We start from the raw sequence: 21,120 nt of genomic DNA on the forward strand, positions 1-21,120 counted from the left end.
AATTTCTTGTTTTTTTTTTTTTTTAAGATTTATTTATTTTATACTTATGAGTACACTGTAGCTGTTGTCAGAAATACCAGAAGAGGGCATAAGATCTCATTACATATGGTTGTGAGCAACCATGTGGGTACTTGAAATTGAATCAGGACCTTTGGAAGAACAGTCAGTGCTCTTAACCGCTGAGCCATCTTTCCAGCCCTCCTGTTTGTTTTTTAAAGATTTATTTTTAATTAAGTGTGTTCATGTCATTTATGCATGCCTACCTATGTGCACATGCACACAGGTACTGCTTACAAAGAGGGCACAGGACTCCCTTGGAGCCAGAGTAAGAGGTGGTTGTGAGCTGCTGACATGCGTGCAGTGCTCTGCCAAATTACTTTGACTGCTGAGTCACTTCTCCAGCCCCAACAGGCTTTATTAAGATTTAGTACTCCCAATATTTTTGATAAACTTGAATGTAAAATGCTGCTTAAAAATAAACATTGTGAACAGTTTCATGATCCTTTCACTACTTTTCTTCCCTAAAGATTAACCTGTACTACGGAGTTTCTTTTCTCATTTCATCCGTGTCTCGTTTTGTTGCTCAGTTTATTTTAGCTTTTGAGATTTGGGATGGTTTCATGTGGACCAGTTTGGCCTCAAAATCCCTATTTAGACCAGAATGGCATTGAATTTTTATTCTTCTAGCCTCCACCTCCATGTGCTGGATTTTTGGTAAGTGCTGTCACATCCAGCTTTATCTTATGCTGGGGTGTAACCCAAGCCTCAAGTATGCTATGCAAGCCCTCCACCAACTGAGCCCTACTATAGCACTTTGAACACCATAGATTAAAGTCATTTATTCTTTAAAATGAAATCATAATAGGCATTCTTGGCTGTTTGGTGATTCTTTGTATTTTGGACAAGGTTTTCTACAGCTCATAAATGAAAAGAAGAAAGAAAAGGACATGACTGTTTCTAGGTATGGTCGAGGAGAATAGATATAAGAAAGACATAGCCAGAGGCAGGGACATCTGGGAGAGTCCAGGGTAGTCATGACCCTGAACCTGAACCAAATATTGTAGTTTGGAGGTTACAGGTACAAAAAGGAGCAGGTAACCAAAATGTGTGGATTATATTGGGAAGAGCCTATGGGAGAATGGCAGGCCAGAACTCTCCCTGTGTTGGAGTTCAGAGTAGAGGCTGGGGTGTGCCAGCCACTCTGTAACAGGTAGGGGGCTAAGGGATGTTGAAAGAACCTGGAAGCCAGATCCATTTTGATTATGATAAGTGGACTTCTCAGCTGCTTGTCTGGGTTTGAACTTAACATCTCACAGGCTGGCCTCCAACTTGCTGTGTACCTGAGGATGACTTTAAATTCCTGATCATTTTTACTCTACTTCTTAAGTGCTAGAGCTACACAGTGTGTTCCCACACCTAGTGTGCTTTAACTACTTTTGCTTAACATAATGTGCGATGCATGTACATTTTGGTACTTGTGTTTGTTGGTACATGTATTCATTGTATGCACACTTGTGGAATTTCTGGGTCTGTGCTTAATTTGCTGGATAGGGATAAGCAAGTTTTCCTAGTGTGTTTGTGTAATAGTGTTTTCTGTTACTCGAACAGGTAAATGAGCTGAATCAACATATAAGGAACATTTATTTGAGTTCATAGTTTTCTGGGTTCCAGTCCCTGGCTAGGTAGACCCATTGCTTCTAGGCCATTGCTGGTAATAGGTAGAACGGGGAAACCTGAGGCCTAGCAAACTATCTACCAGCAAATGCAGCTGACAGTTTACTGGGTAGGGAAGGAATATATCGCCTCCTATGATGTTGCTTAATGGCTAAAACTTGACTTAGCACATCCTTCAGCTTGAAAGTCTTCACTATATCCCAGTAGTGCCAAGCTGGAGACTTGAACCTTTGAAACATGCAGGCCTTTAGGAGACACTGCATCTTCATCAGCATCATGTGAAAAGTCTGATCTAGGTTGTTACCCAAATTTTATGTTCTTTATGTTTTCCTTCTTTTTCTTAAGTTGGATATATTTTACTTACATTTCCCTTTCCCACATTCTCCTCCATATCCTCTATCCTATCACCCCTCCCCCTGCTTCTATGAGGGTGTTCACTCACTAACCCATACACTCCTGCTTCCCTACCCTGACACTCCCCTACACTGCAGCATCAAGCCTTGGCAAGACTAAGGACTTCTCCCATTGATGTCCAACAAGGCCAGCCTCTGCTACATATGCAGCTGGAGCCATGGGTCCATCCATGTGTACTCTTTGGATAGTGGTTTAATCACTGGGAACTCTGGTTGGTGGGTATTGTTGTTCTTATGGGGTTGCAAACCCCTTCCACTCCTTCAATTCTTCCTCTAACTCCTCCATTAAGGGCCCTGTTCTTAATTCTATGGTAGGTTGTAAGCATCTGCATTTGTATTTATTATATTCTGGCAGAGCCTTTCAGGAGACAGCTATATCAGGCTCCTGTCAGCATCTACTTGGTAGTCATCTGAATGGTCTCTTTTGAAAGGTGCCCGTAGTGGTGAGTTTAGCTACACTGCTTTGTACTACTAACTGGTCGCACCTTCCAGCCACCTGCCCAGGAACTCTTTAGATCCATGAATGAAAGACACACACACTTTAGCTAATTTTTGAAATGCCTTAGCTAGCTCAAACAAAGACTGGGCAGTTCTAATCCTCTGCCTGACTATATAGATTTCCCTCCGGTACTCCTGACTCAACATTCTACAAATCCATGATCTATCTTTGCTGCCCTGTTCCTTCTGGGTGGCCCCCTAAATTTTATTGCTCAAGATGCTTCTGTGTAGCCTTTTTGGGAGCCACCATTCTTCCCACCTACATTTCAGATGATTGTCCTCCTGCAGCTCTAAATCTGATCTGTCTCCCTAAGAATCATGGGGATTCTTTCTCTCCTTTCCTCCTCTCTTTTGAGTCTTGGCCCGAGCAAATCCCCCACCAAGTCTCCCTTTGCCCATTGGCCCATTGGCCCATTGGCCACTGGTACCTTGATCAAAAACCAATTGGGGAAAGGGACCTTCAGCGGTTGGACATGCAGATTTTAGAATCAGTTCCCAACAGGTACCTGCCCTTTGAACTTTTAAAGAGTGTCTTTATCTTAACAATTTGCAGTGTTTGGGGGTGGGGGAGGGAAGGAGAGAGGGAGAATGAGAATTGAATATTTTTTCTTTGTCAAATATGTATTCCAAGTATTAAGTTTGACTTTTTATTTTTAGTGATACTATAATATTAATGGTAGGATTTCTTAAGCACCATGTACTTTTTTGTTTGTTTCCTTTAGATAGGGCCTTTTAGTCTGGAACAGAGAGCCAGGCTGACTGCCAGCTGTCTGCCTCCAGTGCTGGGATTACAGGGGTCATTATTGTACCTATTTTATATATTGGTCATTATATACCAAGTTTAGAATCCAAACGAATTCTGGGATTGAATTCTCTCCTTTTCCTAAACAAGCACTTTACTAACTTACATTTACCTTATCTAAAAACCAATTCAGTTTTTTTTTTTTTTTTTTCTTTTTGATGGTCAGTGCCTTTTATATTCTTCAGTTTTACCTACCACTCTAATGATGGCATGGTCCTGGGAGAATAGAGCCTGAAAATGAGGCACACTAAAGTCTGATGCAGTAGTCAGCTATTCAGAGCATCAGACAGTTTATATTCTGAGGCTATTTTGAAGGTTGAACAAGGTCATATGAGCAAAGGTCACATGTTTAGGCTACATAAAGTCAAGGACAACTTGTACTTTGAAACATCATTTAAATAATAATGATGAAGTAAATCCACTCTACTTGGGAGGGGCTTAGAAGCACATCCCAAGAACTACTTATATTATGGAGAGACTGAAGTTTCAAGTCTCTCATTTTGTTTTCTTGGAGTTTTCTGACAAGTTCTCAGAATTTTCTCCAAATATAGGTTGTTTTTTTTTCATGTAGTATTAAAACTTAAATTTCATGTCTTTATTCTGTGTGTGCTGCTGTAAAAGTAGTGGGCTTTTTTTTTTTTTTTTTTTTTTTAAGGATAATGTGCTTTCGTTTTTAGTAGTGTGAGGATGACTATAGGTTTCACTCCTAAGAGGAAGAGTCTTCAGGAATCTGGAGACTTGTTTAGCACATTGTTGGCTTTTCAGGTCTTTCACATTTTCTTGTTGAAATAAAGTCCAACAAACCTAGAACTTGGGCTTCTCCTTATGTGTGTCATCATGCCTGATCTCAAAGTCTTTATTGTCATGTATCCACTTGCCTGACCAAACTATATGATTAAGAAACATTTACAGTAATTACAGGCAATGTCAAAAAAAAAGAAAGAAAGAAAAGAAAGAAATCTCAGTTCCAACCATACATTCTGACTGAACAAAGGTGGGGAAAACAATGGCATTGTACCTAGAAATATAAAGAATACATTTAAGATAGCTTAAACAAAATAAAAGGGATATGCTCATTCTTTTTATTTTTATTTTTTATTTTATTTCATTTTTTGAGATAGGGTCTTACTACGTACATTTTCTTGGCTATTCTGGAACTCACTATGTAAAACAGCTTGGCCAAAAGGAAATGTATGATAATTAGGCTTAAGTTTAATTTTATTTTAGACAATGGGAGTAATAATCCCTTCCCCCTCCAAGACAAGGACTTCTCAGTGCCTCTTTGGCTGTCCTGAAACTCATTCTGTAGACCATGCTGGTCTTGAACTTGGAGATCTGCCTGCCTCTGGCTTCTAAGTACTGAGATTAAAGGTGGCTTACCAGTGTTTTGCCTTCTCTCTTTTTTAAAATGTATTAAGTCTACCAATGATCCTCATCGTGGTTTACATATCTAGTAATTTGTTGTAAATAAATTTTGAGTTAGTTACTTCTTACTCCTTAAATATACACTTTTAATCTGGGCCCTGGGGCAGAGGTAGGTTGTGTTAATCTTACCAGGTGAGAATCAGACCACTACTCCAATTTTGATCTAAATTTGAAGCAAGTTTTAATTAAATACTAGCCAGGATGATGAACTCTGTCTATTCTGGGGTTCTCAGAAAATGACCATGAGAGTGGTCCAGGGCAAGAAGTTAGACGTCACCAACTTGCATGGTTCTGGCTCTAGAGTTGGATTATGGTTCTCACTTCTCTAGACACAAGCATATTTTATTAAAATTTTTCTCTATCTCTGGTGTCAGTCAGGCTACCTTACTCTGTAACAGGGAAAGGGGAGCAAAGCAGAACAGCTTTTTAAAAAGTCTGTTAAAAAAAGTTAATTTAAAAATCACAACATGGGATAACGTGGGATGATATGCATGCCTATGCATAGATAATCTTGAAGGAATCATTTGCAGTGACTCCATCTTTTGATATAAGCAGCCTATGGTTTGCTGCCATCTTACTGTTGCCCCCTCCCCCATCAGGATGGAGGCAGCCATCTTTACTAAGGTTGGAGAGAATGAATATCATGTGACTTCACCACCTGCTTGGTTAGACCACATGTTATAGCCTGATTTAGCTATTTTGTGGGTTCTTCTTTTTTTCCCACCCTTTATCCTTCATGTTCTACACCTGTCACTAGATAAGAGAGAAAGGATAGAAGGCAGAGAGAGAAAGACGTCCTTGAATCTGTTTTTTTTTTTTTTTTTTTTTTTCTTCCTTGCTTCTTCTTTGTGCCTGACTACTAACAAATGACAACCACTCTTTCCCACCTCTCTGGGCCCTAGCATTTATACAGCCTCTGAAAAGTTCCCGGAATTCCAAATGTCACATAATCACAGACACTGTTTGCAGCTGGCAAAACCATGTCCTCTAGTCAGCTGCTGTGGTCAGTCTATAGCAGCCCCCAAAATGAAAACATATTCTTATAATATTGTTGTGTTTTTAAAGAAACCAAAATTTCAAAATTCTCACTATAACCTGGTATAAACCAATGAAAGAGACAACAACATGTCTACAGGATAATTTTGGACTAAGGTGGATTTTTGTATGTATGATAATTCTTGTCCTGAAAAGGCTTATGAAAGAGAATTTAAAAACAATGCCTGATTAATAATGTACTAAAATTGCACCTTTATGTGTTCATTTATAAGAATATACCTTGTACCGGCAACCAAACTTTGTAATTTAAGAGTCACCCAGGTTACTATTGGCTTTAAAAATATGAAGAAGTCATGGAGAACAACTGAAGTATGCCACTGTGTGGCAGGGCTGGAGTTCTCGATAAGAGAATCCAGTTTCAATGGTCATGAGCCATGCTGGCCAGGAGCTTATAAAGGCAAACCCTCAAAGCTTTGTGTCTTCTGCCTTCATCCTGTTGGGACAAGCACATATCCTGTTGTTCTTTCTGCTTGTTTACATGTACGTTGGGTCAACCAAACTTGTTTGGGAAATGGAAATGTGGTTTGTTAATCCCAGAGCTAGGAGGAGAAAGAAGACCACCGATCCAAATCATTATGGCCAAATTAATTAAAGCAATCAATTAATTAAAATAGGTTTATTATTTGTGTACATGGGCTGCCTTCCAACCCCAAGGTGGGGTTTGGGAGGTAAACATTGGATGTGAGTGGGTTTCCAAATGGGGGAATTGGTGGGGTGGGATATGGAGGGATAGGTAGAGTTACAGGAATAGAATATAAGCAAAACAAGCACTTGAAACAAACTCATAGTTGTAAGGTGGTCATAATAAGGTAGCATAACAATCCCTTAGAAACAAGACTAAGGTTGCCAGATGGTTATAAACAAATTTTTTTAAAACAATGACACGATTGCCATTTCTGGAATAGATAGTACCAGAACCATTTGTAGTTAAGGTTTCAGCTGGGGTATAGCCCAATCCTTGAGAAACAGAGACTTGATCAGAAGTAGGAATGAACCTCAATTGTTTTTGCTGTAAGATGGCTTTGAAGCCTAAGATGAAGGCAGTTTGGTTCCTTAGTTATCTTACATGAACAGGAACAGGAACAGCAGCTACCAGCATTTCAGGGAGTATCTGTTCTTGATCAAGGGGCTTTTAGGTGAGACCCTGCCTAAAGAGAGAGCAAGAGACAAGAACATTCTTTATTACTCTCAAGCTTGGTTATTGCCAAAGCTTTTTCTAAGTCAAAAATTGACTATGTATACTTTTGAGATAAACTCTGTCCGCTTATTTTTATTTAGTTTTTTGGAGAGTGAGTGTCACTATGCAGCCTTGACTGCTCTGGAACTCACTGTGCAAATCATACTGGCTATGAACTCTTGATATTACCTGTCCTTTTACTGCTGGGATTATGGGGGCAACACAAACGGTAGGTATTGGAGGTACAGCTTAGTGGTAGAATGCATCAGGGATGCGGTTACTTCCAATGCTGGGGATGTGGTTTGATGAGACAACAGTGTTCTAATTTGGCTTTATTATTAAATACTTGATAATATGTTGATTAAAGTACAGAATAATTATTTTGTATAAATATAAAATACTTAGTAGTATTTAAAATTAAGGTCCATCACATTCATGCTTGGCTTCTTTTTCTTTTCTTTTTTCTTTCTTTTTAAAGATGTGCATTATAAATTTACTTTCTTAACATTTCACAGACCGGAGTTCTTTTTGAAGGCTCTCATGTAATCCAAACTGGCCTTGAATTCTTGATCCTCCTTTATCACTTCCCAGTGCTGGTATTGTCAACATTCACTACCATGCCCAGCTGGTTGCCCCTGTTATAATATGTTACAGGAGTTCCTTTATAAATTTTTACACTTATTTGATTTCCTTTTTTAATAGGTTAAGCAATGGATTTTATCGTGTGTGTGTGTGTGTGTGTGTGTGTGTGTGTGTGTGTAAAATGTCTTTTTCCATTTATTATACCATGGAACATCAGCTTAGTATGACATCGTAGTAAGGAAGGAACATGAGTGACTAGATTAATTTTTAACAACATTGGTTTCTTTTTGCAGTTATATCCGACTTTATGGGAGAAAATTTAGCAAAGAAGATCATGTTCTTTTTATTAAGTTATTGTATGAGCTGGTATCAATTCCAAAACTAGAAATCAGCATGATGCAGGGATTTGCCCGTCTCTTGATCACCTTATTAAAGTAAGTCTATTTTCTGTTATTCCTGGAAAGATTTTGTGTTTTAAGCTTTAATGAATGAGAATCAGTTTTGAGAAAAGAGAACAGTTTTTCAAAGTTTAAGTGTATGTTTTGATTTAAAACTTTTATTTTCTCTGTGAAGCTTTTAGTTGTACACGCTCAACTATAGGTGGTTAGGTTTTTAATATATGCTAATTGTTTGCCCCGTGGGATATAAACTATTCTTGTACCCAGCAAAGGTGCATGTGGTGTACCAAAACAGGAAACTTCAGAGACAGAGAGATAAACGTATTCACTGCTCTAGCAAAGGACCCAGAATCTACATGCCAACTCACAATTACCCGTAATTCCATTTCTAGAATATTTCTTGCTTTCTTCTATCTTTGAGAGTACTAGTTGTGCATATTTTGCACACACACAGGCAAAACACTCACACAGAAAATAAATCTTCAAAAACAGTGTCAAAGTATGAGATTCCTCTACAGTAATGGTGGCACAAGTTTAAATGCTCTCTTTAATAGGCACTGCTTGATGTTGAGGAGCACCAAGTTCTTCCTCATTCTACCAGTGAGTGGCTTTGGGCAGAGACAGGCAAAACAGACCCCGATTACCTGTCCTCTTTGTATAGTATACTCAATAATCATGTGCCTGTATACATGATTGCATGTATTTCTTTTCTTTTTTTAATTAGGAAAAAGGAACTTCTTTCAAGAGATGATTTAGAGTTACCTTGGAGACCACTTTATGACATAGTAGAAAGAATTTTATATTCCAAGACAGAGCACCTGAGATTAAACTCATTTCCTAAGTAAGTATTAAAGTACTTCTTTGAGGTCTGGTCACCTGTGCTTTTAGGGGATTGAATGCAATGGGGAAAAATGGGCTAAAATAAGGAAATGTTTTTTTCTTGTTTTGTTTTTTATTTTTTATTTTTTTTCTGAGACATGTTATCTTTGCACAACCCTGGCTATTCTGGAACCCACTATGTGTATAGACCAGGTTGCTCTTAAACTCACTACCTTTGCCTCCCTACCATTAAAGGTGTGCACTGCGGTGCCCAGTACAAATTCATAGTTTAATGTGCTTATTTCTATGTAACTTGACTTTGCCCTTTTGAAGCTATTTGAATCTGTATTTTTTTTCTCAAAAGCATTTTTACTGACACATCTCTGATAGTCACTCTCACCATCCTCCGATGATTCTTTTGTTATTAGATGCAGTGGTTATCTGCCAATCTTCTTTTTTCCTTCTTAAAAAGTTACTTATTTTCATGTGTGCATGTTTGTATGTGATTGTGTAAGTTCATTTGCACTACATGTGTTTAGCAGACTTAGGAGGCCAGAAAAGGACATTGAGTCTTGGAATTAGAGATGCAGGTGATTGTAAGCCACCATGTGGGCTCTAGGAATTGAACCTGGCTCATCTGTAAGAGGTGCAAGTGCTCTTAACCACTGAGCCATCTTTCCACAAACCAATCCCCACACTCCAATTTGCCATTTTATGTATTTTAATTCATTAAGTAAAGTAAATGTGTTAAGTAAGGAGCCTTACATCTTTCACAGGGCACTCACTATACACAATTAGAGAAATGGTGGGTCCTTCCACCCCCACTACAGAACAAACAACATTTGTGAATGGTCCTCTTCTGGGTTTTCACATGCCTGGACAAAGTTTCAGCATTACTAATTAACTACATTTAAGATATAAACTATTCAAATACCAGTCCTTGGTTTTTAGTCATTTCCTAGTAACTTTTAAAACTACAGCTGTCTTGCTGATTATTAGCTCCTCCCATGTACATCATGATTATTGAAGACCTACTTTTTTAAAACTTATATATTTATTTTGAATGTGCAAAGTATAACGTGATCATTTGTCCCTGTGTTGTTAGGCAGTCGTTGCAGACTTGATTGTTAAGTATCATCTTCATGGACAGGGTTTTGTCTACTGTGATCATTTTTCCTCCAACCTTTTAGTATCCTTGCTCTTTGCAAATTTGGCTTAAGATGTTTTAAAATATGTAATTAAAGTTTACCTTTTATAAATTAAATTTTTGTTGTTGTTTTTTAAGATAGGGTTCCTTTTTGTAGCCTTGGCTATCCTGGAACTACTTCTGTAGACTGGGCTGGTCTTCAACTCAGAGATCTGCCTGCCTCTGCCTGTCTGCTGGGATCAGAGGTGTACAGCACAACCTGGCTGAAAAGTTAATGCTTAAAGGCAAGCTTTTATTAGGTAGCTAAATTTCAGATTCTTGATAGCCCAGACTAGCCTTAGTATTGTAATTATGGTGCCTCTGCTTCCAAGTACCGGGATTGTTGGCATAAACAACTCACTAATTCTTTAAGTTTTATTAACTGTTTTCAGTTACAACTCAGAGTATTGTACTTTTTTACTGGTTTCCTGAAGAACATTGTTTTTTATGTGTTGGCATTAACTTTTCTCTTTCATAAGTTAAAATTTAAACATTGGTATGTTTCCTTTCACTGTCTTAGACATGTTGATACTGCCTAAGTCCAAGGCCTAGGTCAACAGTCTGAACTTCTTGCGTGTGCCTGCAAATAGCAGATTTGTTTAAGCTTTTTAGATTGTGAATTTAGTGGTGAAGAATAAAATTATGTAAATGGAAGAGTGAGAAGTGATTACAGGCAGCTGTGAACTTAGGCCTTAGTTGGATTTTGGGCAAGTGGCATGTGTAGTAATGAAGCATTTTTTCCTTGAGGTTTCTTACAGTAAAGAAAATTCCAGCCTTAGACAAACTAAATGAAATGCATGAAAGTGAGTGGTGCTGTGTAAAATAGACTTTTTAAGAATTCTTGCTAAGGGCTGGAAATTTGGCTCAGTGGTTAAGAGCACTGTCTGTTCTTCTAGAGGACCTGGGTTCAATTCCAAGCACCCACTTAGCAGTTAACAAATGTCTATAGCTCCAGCTCCAGGGAATTTGACACCCTCACACAGACATATATGCAGGTAAAACACCAATGCACATTAAAAAAAAATCTTGTAAAACAAAACTAACTGACACATAAAAACAAGCGGTATGGGTACCAACACAGTACCTGGATAGCTAAGGAGCTATCCAAACCAAAAAAAGGATGAGAGTGTAATTTCTTGTTGAATGTGTGCTTAGCACTTGCAAGGCCCCTGGCTCAGTCTCTAGCACTAAACACCATATTCATTCTCTATAGTCAATGACAAAAATAAATACAAACAGTACTTCCGGGCAGACCACCTGGTCAGCAGGTAAAGGTGCTTGGTCCGCGGCCATATATATGTCTGAATGACTGAACGGACGACACAGAAAACAGAATTACTATAAAATAGTTTCAAACAGGCAGATGTTATTACAACAAAATTACCTTAAGCGAGGCATGGGGGTACACACCTTTAATCCCAGTATTCTAGACACAGAGTCTGGCAGGTCTCTGTAAATTCAAGGCCAGTCTGGACTACAAAAGTGAGATCAGGACAGCCAAGGCTACACAGAGAAATCCTGTGTCAAAAACCCAACAAAACAAAATCAGACCTACTTAAAATAAGTTTCTTCAGATTGTAAAAAGAAAAGATCAAATATTTTATGCAAAAAAATATAAAGGCAGGGAAGATGGCACAGTACTTAAGATTGATCACTGGCTGCTCCAAAGACCTGAATGTGCTTCCACATGGCAGCTGCAATGTCTTGGAACTGGCTCTGGGGATCTGACACCCTCTGCTGGCCTCTTTGGGTACTGTGCACACATGTACTGCAGACCAAACACTCATCAAATAAATATATAAAACCAAGCATAATGGTGCACTCTTAATCACAGTACTCAAGAGGCTGAGGCTGGTGGATCTCTGTGCATTAGTGGCTAGCCTGGTCAACATAATGAGTTAGTTTCACGAAAGTTGAACTATATAGTGAGAATCTCTCTCAAGAAACAAAAATAGAATAAAAATAAAGAAATAAAGACACAAGAAAAGGAAACTTGGCATTGAAATATGTACTGGGGCTTAGGATAAACAATAGCACGACAGATGTATCACATGGAGGCAAGAGAGGGACTGCTGAGAAGAAACGATGTGAAGCCACAGGGAATGTGTACAGTGGGCTTTTGGGAAGAGTATCTGTAAAAGTGAGATCTAGAATTCAGTGCTCAAAGAATAATACATAGCTATGTGTGGTAGGTATATAATACATAGCAACTCTCTGTTAAATGAAGGCCAGTCTGGTTTACATGAGTTCTAGGCAGCTAAGGCTACCTATAAAGCCTGCCTCAACAACAGCAAAAAAGAAAAGTTATCCTTGTCTAGTGTTGTCTTTTCAAGATAAGGTTTCAGATTCACTCCAGAACCAAGACTAGCCTTGAGCTCTAGATAATTTGCCCCCATTTCTCTAGTGCTGGTCTGTGTTGCTGTGTTTCATGCCATGTTGTAGAAGAATGGCAGCAACATGAAATTGTGTGCCCAGGTGTCTGAGAATTGCTGAAGGCTGAACCTAGGCCTTGTGCCTGCTGCATCCTCAGCCTGGCATGGTTCTGTGTCTTTACTAACTGCCAGTTTAATGCTTTGGTTGTAAAACTATTGATCTGAGCAAGATTGTTCATGCATCTAACTCCAACATCAAGAGGCTTTAGCAAAAGGTTTGCTTTGAGTTTGAGACCAGCTTGGGTTACATAGTAAGTAGAAAGCTATCCAGGGATACAAAACAAAAACCTGTCTTTACAAACAACAACACATTGTTTTAAGACTTTCAGATGTTCCACTGGATATTCAGATTCAAGAAGAAACCAGTTGCTTTAAATATATTTCTCAGTGCGGGAATTATAGAAGTGTGCCACCGTACCTAGCTTCATACTTTTGTTGTTGTTGTTGTTGCTGCTGCTGTTTTGGGATAGTTCACAAATTATAGGATATTTTATGTACCTAGGTTTTGGCCACTAAAGGTTGTTTACATTCTCCTCAGTCACCCTTTAAAAGTGCCCCATGGTGTACTAGAGGGATGCCTTAGCATCATGCTCTTTGCAGAGAACCTAAGTTTGGTTCACCAGTTCCCAGCATCCTCTTGGGCTACTCACAGTGACCTACTTACTGTAACTCCATCTCCAGGAAGATTAGATGTGTCTGCCCTCTATAGGCACTCGCCCTTAAATGTATGTGCCCATCTCCATACCCACATATGCACATAATTTAAAGCTAATAAAAATAAATCTTTTTTAAAATTCATTTAAAATACCCTTTGAGATTGGGGTTTATTCTGGTAGAGCACATGCTTAGCATATGTGAAATAATTTGCCCTGCCAACACTTAAACACACATATACCCAACTATACCTACCTTCCAGCCCATTCTATTTTCCATATGTGCCTCAAACTCACAGTATTTTACCTGCCTCTGTTTCGAACCAAAATTGAAGGCATATGCCACCACTCCAGAAGTCTTTTGCTTTGATTAGTCAAGCCTTATTTCCTCTTTTTTTTTTTTTTTTTTTAATTCTGTAAGAACAGGTCTTTCTAGTGCATGAGGCTTTCCCTGTGTCAGGTGTTCTTTTCACTTAATGAAACCTTCCATTTTCCCCAATAAAGTAATTTGAGTTATTTTTGTGGACGTTTATAAGGTGTTTTGTTTTGTTTTACATATTTCTATTTGTACTAGGTTTTTCTCTTCTAAAATTTTTCTAACTGAAATTGGTGTTCTTAGAAAATCTAACTATGGTGATCTGATATAATGCATAATCCCATGAATTCTATCAGATCACCATGAACTAAGGCTGGTCTTCAATAATAACAAAGACAACAAAAGCCCCACATATACATGGAAGCTAACCAGTGCTCTACTCAATGATAGCTTAATCAAGGAAGAAATAAAGAAAGAAATCAAAAACTTTTTAGAATTTAATGAAAATGAAGACACAACATACCCAAACTTAGTTGATACAGTGAAATTCAGTGCTAACAGAAAAACTCATAGCACTGAGCGCTTCCAAAAAAAAACTGGAGAGAGCATACACTAGCAGCATGACAGCACACCTGAAAGCTCTAGAACAAAAAGCAGCAGCTACACCCAAGAGGAGTAAACGGCAGGAAATAATCAAACTCAGAGCTGAAATCAACCAAATAGAAACAAAAAGAACTATACAAAGAATCATCAAAATCAAGAGCTGGGTTTTTTTGTTTGTTTGTTTGTTTTGTTTTTTTTGAGAAAAATCAACAAGATTGATAAACCCTTAGCCAGACTAATGAGAGAACTCACAGAGTATCCAAATTGACAAAATCAGAAATAAAAGGGGAGATATAACAACAGAAACTTAGGAAATTCAGGAAATCATTAGATCCTACTACAAAAGCCTATACTCAATAAAACTAGAAAATCTAGAGGAAATGGACAACTTTCTAAACAGATACCAGGTACCAGAGTTAAATCAAAATCAGATAAACCGTCTAACCAACTCCATAACCCCTAAAGAAATAGAAACAGTCATCAAAAACCTCCCAACCAAAGAAAGCCCAGAATTCTATCAGATATTCATAGAAGACCTAATACCAATACTCTCCAAACTATTTCAAAAAATAGAAAAAGGGGGAATACTACCCAACTCATTCTTCAAAGCCAATTTTACCCTCATTCCTAAATCACAAAAAATAAAATAAAATAAAACTCTACAAAGAAAGAGAACTTTAGACCAATTACCCTCATGAACACTGATGCAAAAATACTCAATAAAATCTTACAAACCGAATCCAAGAACACATCAAAATGATCATTCACCATGATCAAGTAGGCTTCATCCCAGGGATGCAAAGATGGTTCAGTATACAAAAATCCATCAGTGTCATCCACTATATAAACAAACTCAACAAAAAAATCAAATGATTATCTCTCTAAATTCTGAGAAAGCATTTGACAAAATTCAACACCCATTCAAGTTAAAAGTCTAGGAAAGGACAGCAATTCAAAGCCCATATTTAAAGATAGTAAAAGCAGTATACAGCAAACCAGTAGCCAACATCAAACTAAATTGTGAGAAACTTGAAGCAATCCCACTAAAAGCAGGGTCTAGAGAAGGCTGCCCACTCTCTCTTTGCCTATTCAATATAGTACTTGAAGTACTAGCCAGAGCAGTTAAGACAACAAAAAGAGGTCAAAGGGATACAAACTGGGAAGGAAGAAGTCAAAATGTCACTATCTGTAGATGATATGATAGCATATTTAAGTGACCCATAACATTTCATCAGGGAACTTTTGCAGCTGATAAACAACTTCAGCAAAGTGGCTGGATATAAAATTAACTCAAATAAATCATTAGCCTTCCTCTACTCAAAGGACAAACAGGCTGAGAAAGAAATTAGAGAATCTACACCCTTCACAATAGTCACAAATAATATACAGTACCTTGGTGTGACCCTAACCAAGCAAGTGAAGAATCTGTACAACCAGAACTTCAAGTCTCTGAAGAAGGAAATGGAAGAAGACCTCAGAAGATGGAAAGATCTGCCATGCTCATGGATTGGAAAGGTCAACATTGTAAAAATGGCCATCATGCCTAAGGCAATCTATAAATTCAGTACAATCCCCATCAAAATTCTAACCATTTCTTCATTAGTTAGAAAGAGAAAATTGCAACTTCATTTTAAATAATAAAAAACCCAGGATAGCAAAAATCATTCTCAACAATAAAAAAACATCCAGGGGAATCACCATCCCTGACCTCAAGCTGTATTACAGATCAATTGTGATTAAAAACTGCCTATTATAGGTAGAGAGACAGGCAGGTAGACCAATGGAATAGAATCCAAGACCCAGAAATAAACCCAGACACCTATGTTCTCTTGATCTTTGACAAAGGAGCTAAAAACTTTCAATGGTAAAATGACAGCCTCTTCAACAAGTGGTGCTGGTTCAGCTGGCAGTCAGCATGCAGAAGAATGCAATTTGATCCTTTCTTAACTCCTTGTACAAAGCTCAAGTCCAAGTGGATCAAAGATCTGCACATAAAACCAGGTATACTGAAACTATTAAAATAGTAAGTGGGGAAGAGCTTAGAACACATCGGCACAGGGGAAATTTTTCTGAACAGAACAGGCTTGTGCTCTAAGATCAAGAATCAAGAAATGGGACTCATAAAACTGCAGAGCTTCTGTAAGGCCAAGGACACTGACAAAAGGACAAAACGGCAACCAACAGATTGGACAAGGATCTTTACCAATCTTAAGTCTGATAGAGATCTAGTATCAAATATATACAAAGAACTCAAGGAGTTAGACTCTAGAGAATCAAATAATCCTATTTAAAAATGGGGTACAGAGCTAAACAAAGATTTTTCAACTGAGGAATATCCAATGGCTAAGAAACACTTGAAGAAATGCTCGACATCCCTAGTCATCAGGGAAATGAAAATCAAAACAACCCTGATATTTCACCTCACACTAGTCAGAATGCCTAGAACAAAAGCTCAGGTGACAGGAGATGCTGGCGAAGATGTGGAGAAAGAGGAACACTTCTCCACTGTTGGTGGGGTGTTAAGCTGGTACAACCACTCTGGAAATCAGTCTGGAAGTTTCTCAGAAAATTGGACATTGTACTACCTAAGGACCCAGCTATACCACTCCTGGGCATATACGCAAAAGTAGCTCCAACATGTAACAAAGACACATGCTGAACCATGTTCACAGCAACCTTATTTATAATAGCCAGAAGCTAGAAAGACCCCAGATGTCCTTCAACAGAGGAATGGATACAGAAATTGTGGTACATTTACACATTGAACTACTACTCAGCTATTAAATACGAGTTCCTGAAATTCCTAGGCAAATGGATGGAACTTGACATTATTAACCTGAGTGATGTATCCCAGTCATAAAAGAACACTCATGGTATGTATTCACTTATAAGCGGATACTAGCCCCAAAAGCTTGGAATACCCAAGAAACATCCACAGAACTTATGAAGCACAAAAGGAAGAAAGACCAGAATGTGGATGCCTCAATCTTTCTTTTTGATGGGGAGGGACTAGGGCTTGCTGTGTAGCCTAGGCGCCTCTAGCTCCCAACAGTCCTGCCACCACACCTAGCGTGTTACTTAGTTTTTGATTACCTGTATATTTCTATCCCTTTCCCATTTGTGTTTGTTACCAATTGAGTCCAGGGCCTTGACTTGCTAGGCAAGTGTTGTACCATTGAGATCTATCGTAGCCTGGCCTTCTCTATTGATTCAACAAACGGTCATTTGGGTTTTTTGTTTTGTTTTGTTTTGTTTTGTTTTTTGAAACAGGTCTTATTGCAAACATTTAAAAACAAACAGAAACAAAAACAAAAATCATGCTTCCGTCTTTCCAGGAGCTTTTCCTAGGCTCCGAGATCAATCGCCACTAGTCTCACTCAACTCCAGCAAGGGCCAACTGGCCGTTTTTCTCAGAAGCTGCATTGTCGTCTCGCTTCGCTAAGCTGTCAACAACTGCCCAGCGGATGGAAACACTAGACAGTTTTAATATTTTAAAACTAGCAAGCTAACTCAATGGCTAGTTGAAGAATTTCCTTCCTTAATCTTATCAACTAGCTCCCTTCATCCTCCTTGGCCCCCACTCACAGCAGAGACAACAAACTCTAGTGGCCCCAAAACCCTATGTCTGTAGCTTCCTCCTTGCTCCAAAGCCTGGTCTGAATCCTTTTTCTTTGTTCCCCTTCTCTTCCTCCTGGAACCCAGATGTCCCACCTTTTTTTCTTTGCCCAGTAATTGGCTTCTGCCTCCTTTATTGACACAATCAAGAACCTGTGGCACGCTCCTCGACCAGCGAGGAAAGACGACCACCACCAGAGGATTCTTCTCAGATCACGCTTTATTGTAGGAGCCTCTTGGTTGAAGGGGAGAGCAGGAAGCGAGTGGCCCCAAACTACCCTAGCTGTCCGCTTATATAGGGAGAAGCGCATACGGGCTTGCCATGATTGGTTGTCACCATCTGCTGACACCAGAGGCCTCGGGATTGGCCGGAGATAGGTTATGTACTGCCCATGAGCAGGATGCAGCGCCTTAGCTGACAAGAGCATTACTATATATGGAGTTGTTTACCTCAAACCTTGAGGGAGCCAGCACCATCTTGTAAGGGCATCCGCATTCGGCTCCCCACAAGAACCAATTAGTAAATCAACATCTCCCCTACAGATCCTGTTATATATAGCCCAGTCTGGCCTCAAATAGTTCACCTAAGCCTCAAAACTGCTTCCCTGGGGCTGGAATTGCATGTGTCACAGGTTTACAAAGGGCAATTTAAGATCACATAATACTTTTATTCTTACCTTTACCCCTTTACTACATAGAAATAACATATTTGGCACTCTGGGGTTTTTTGTTACTCATTAATGATCTGGACCCAAAATTTAAGATAATAAATACAATGAAGAAAATAATTTCCCCAATGACCTGTCACTAAGTCATTTTCACCAGTTGTTTTATCTGTAAACACCAATTTGCAGTGATTTCTAAAATAGCATTTGAGTAACATTGTGAGGAACAACAGTTCATAAGCTGGAGAGATGGCCCAGCAGGTAAAAGAACATGTTTGTTCAGAGGATACAAGTTAGGCTTTTAGCACCTGTGTCAGGCAACTGACAAGCCTGCAAATCCAGCTCTAGGGTGTCTGCTGCCCTCTTCAGGCCTCCATTAGTATCCCCTCCCCTGCCCCACACACACGGAGTTAGAATAATTAAATTTGTTCAAGTTTTGAAGTAATCATGCTAAATTTACATGAGAGGAAGGATGATTAGAATAATATTTATTTTAGAAAAATGCTTTAATTTTAATGAAGAATTAGTACTAACGTTGCCTCCATGATAATGATGCTGTCCTTTATTTATAATTGATAAAATAATCTTAATGGCTATAAAAATAACTTTTAACAGAACAGTTTTAGATTTTGCAAAATGGGTGATGGAAAATTTGATGAGTTTGTTTAGACTTAGCAAGAGATAAAAATGATTTCTACATGAAGAAATTGGTACCTCTTTAGGGGTAAAAAGAATACTATTTAGGAGTTTAAGGCAGGGAAAGAAGTAATATATTATTATTATTGTTTCCCAATTCATATATAAAAAAATCAAATAGAATTAGTCTGGCAGATAGTTGACTCTATGAATACTTCTGGGCTTATTTTTATCTTGAATATGTCATGTGTTTTGGGGATTTATAAGTAAATCTTGGGCATGACTCAGTGGTTAAGTGTCTTCTTCCAAAGGACATGGATTTGATTCCTAGGGCCTACATGGTGACTCTAAACCATCTATTTGTAACTTCAGCCTTTGACTTCCATGGTCACCAGGCATGCAGTGATGTACATGCAGATAAAAAACTCATACACATAAGATAAATGATTCTTTAAATTTTATTTAAAAATGAGAGAAAAGCTAATCTTATCTTTAAAAAGAACTAGGAGAGTCAGGCCTGTTACAACCTCGTGACTTTGAAGTTCACATTTTAGTAACTGGGAGCAGAAATGGTTGACTCTTCTTGTCCTGTCTTGGGAAAATCAGAGAACATTTGTGCCATCATGAGAAAATTGAAGTGTAGAGAAAAATTCACATGAGGCTCAAACTGGAACAAGAGCTTAAGAATTCACTTTTTGAACAGAATAGTAAGGTGATGAAAAGAAATTTTTCATCTGAGTGTTATATCCTGAATTAAGTATGAATTAAGAGTTGTTAATATTTGCTGTGATGCCTAATAAATAATTCTGAGCTACCCAACAGCTTTCAATATATTAGCTCAGTTAATTTTAAAATAGCTTTATGAGAGGGTGGACATTATTTGTAATATTATGCTCCTAGGAACAGTGTACTTGGGTTTCAAATTCAGATTTGTCTGACTCTGGTTCAAACTGAAGCACTGTGTACTCCTTCTTTTGTAAATGAACTACCATTTCTGAGAGAAAATGGGATGTGAGAAACTTCATCTAAAGCTTAGTTACTTTGCAGATAGATCACTTTTAAAACATTAGCAGTCTGAGTTACCAGTTTAGTACTATAAATTTCCAACAGTTGGAACTTAAGTAGTGACTATTCACTCCCTCTAAAAATTAATAGCATCTAGTCTTAACCTTTTATTTTATTTTTAAACAGAAGCATTGTTCCCTTCATCTTGAGAGATTACAAGAATCACAAAAGGTCACTAAAGAGATATCACAGGTTAGAGAGATTGTACCCTTTTCTGAATAAAGAACATAATTCATGGTGCAGGCCTTATGTGGAAGATCCATTAGAATTGACTTTTATGTGAATGAAATCACACTCTAAAACCCTTGAGTTGTTAACAAGTTGCAGGAATATCATTAACTCCCTGTGCTTACTTCCAGAATAAAGACAACACTTAGCTGTGCAGTCTTTAATGACTTACTTTTTGGAACAGTTTCTAATGTTAGAATGGGTTCTTTCTTGGTGTAGTGCCATTACTTAGGAGAAATAGCAGGATCTCTGCAACATTTAAATCTGAAATCAAATTTTGCTACCAAACTAGTAAAAATAGAAAGTTAATGTGAGCACAGACATTAGGAAGTCAAGGGATTATGTATCTTTTCTTTTCCTTAGAAAGACAGTTCATGTTTCAGAATTCATCTTTAAAGTCTGAAGTTAAATTAACCAGATGGCTTTCTACAAGTTGATTCTATAATTTGTTATTAGCTGGCTCTTCAATTCAAACTGAAAGAAGATCCAAGATCTGTGCTATTTGTTCCTCTGATAAAAGTATTTATTGAATGTTGTAAGCACACAGAAATAATTTAACTGTCCCTGCAGATTTGAGTAGCCTTATTAGAAGCACATTAGATATCCTGACTAATAAATACAGCCATGGGCTTCAGGAAGTTTCAAATGTAGAGAAAAGTTTATGCCCAGTAAACTTAGTTGTCTTCCCTCCCCACTTTGGTGTGTGTGAAAATCACCTCGTGAGTTACTTGTTGACCCTCACCCTCCAGTTTGAAAATGAAAGATAATGTCTAAGGTAGTTAGTAATGAGGCTGCAGTTTCCTTTCTAGGTTGATATTACATAATATATTATGTGTTTGTCTGAGTTTATTTCTTGGAATTTCCTTATAGTTTAGTT

General features: G+C 38.1%; 1 protein-coding gene across 1 annotated transcript in view; it reads left to right on the plus strand.

Annotated features, from left to right (window-relative positions):
• The window catches only part of PSME4 (proteasome activator subunit 4), a 118,833-nt gene that overhangs the window by 12,215 nt on the left and 85,498 nt on the right, over positions 1–21,120 (plus strand). The window contains exons 2-3 of the mRNA XM_080929766.1: positions 7,921–8,061; positions 8,750–8,866. Coding sequence (XP_080785892.1) covers positions 7,921–8,061; positions 8,750–8,866 — 258 coding nt within the window. The remainder of the gene's footprint in view (positions 1–7,920; positions 8,062–8,749; positions 8,867–21,120) is intronic.

Source organism: Micromys minutus, assembly GCF_963924665.1.
Source record: "Micromys minutus genome assembly, chromosome: 1".
In the NCBI taxonomy this organism is placed as follows: Eukaryota; Metazoa; Chordata; class Mammalia; order Rodentia; family Muridae; genus Micromys; species Micromys minutus.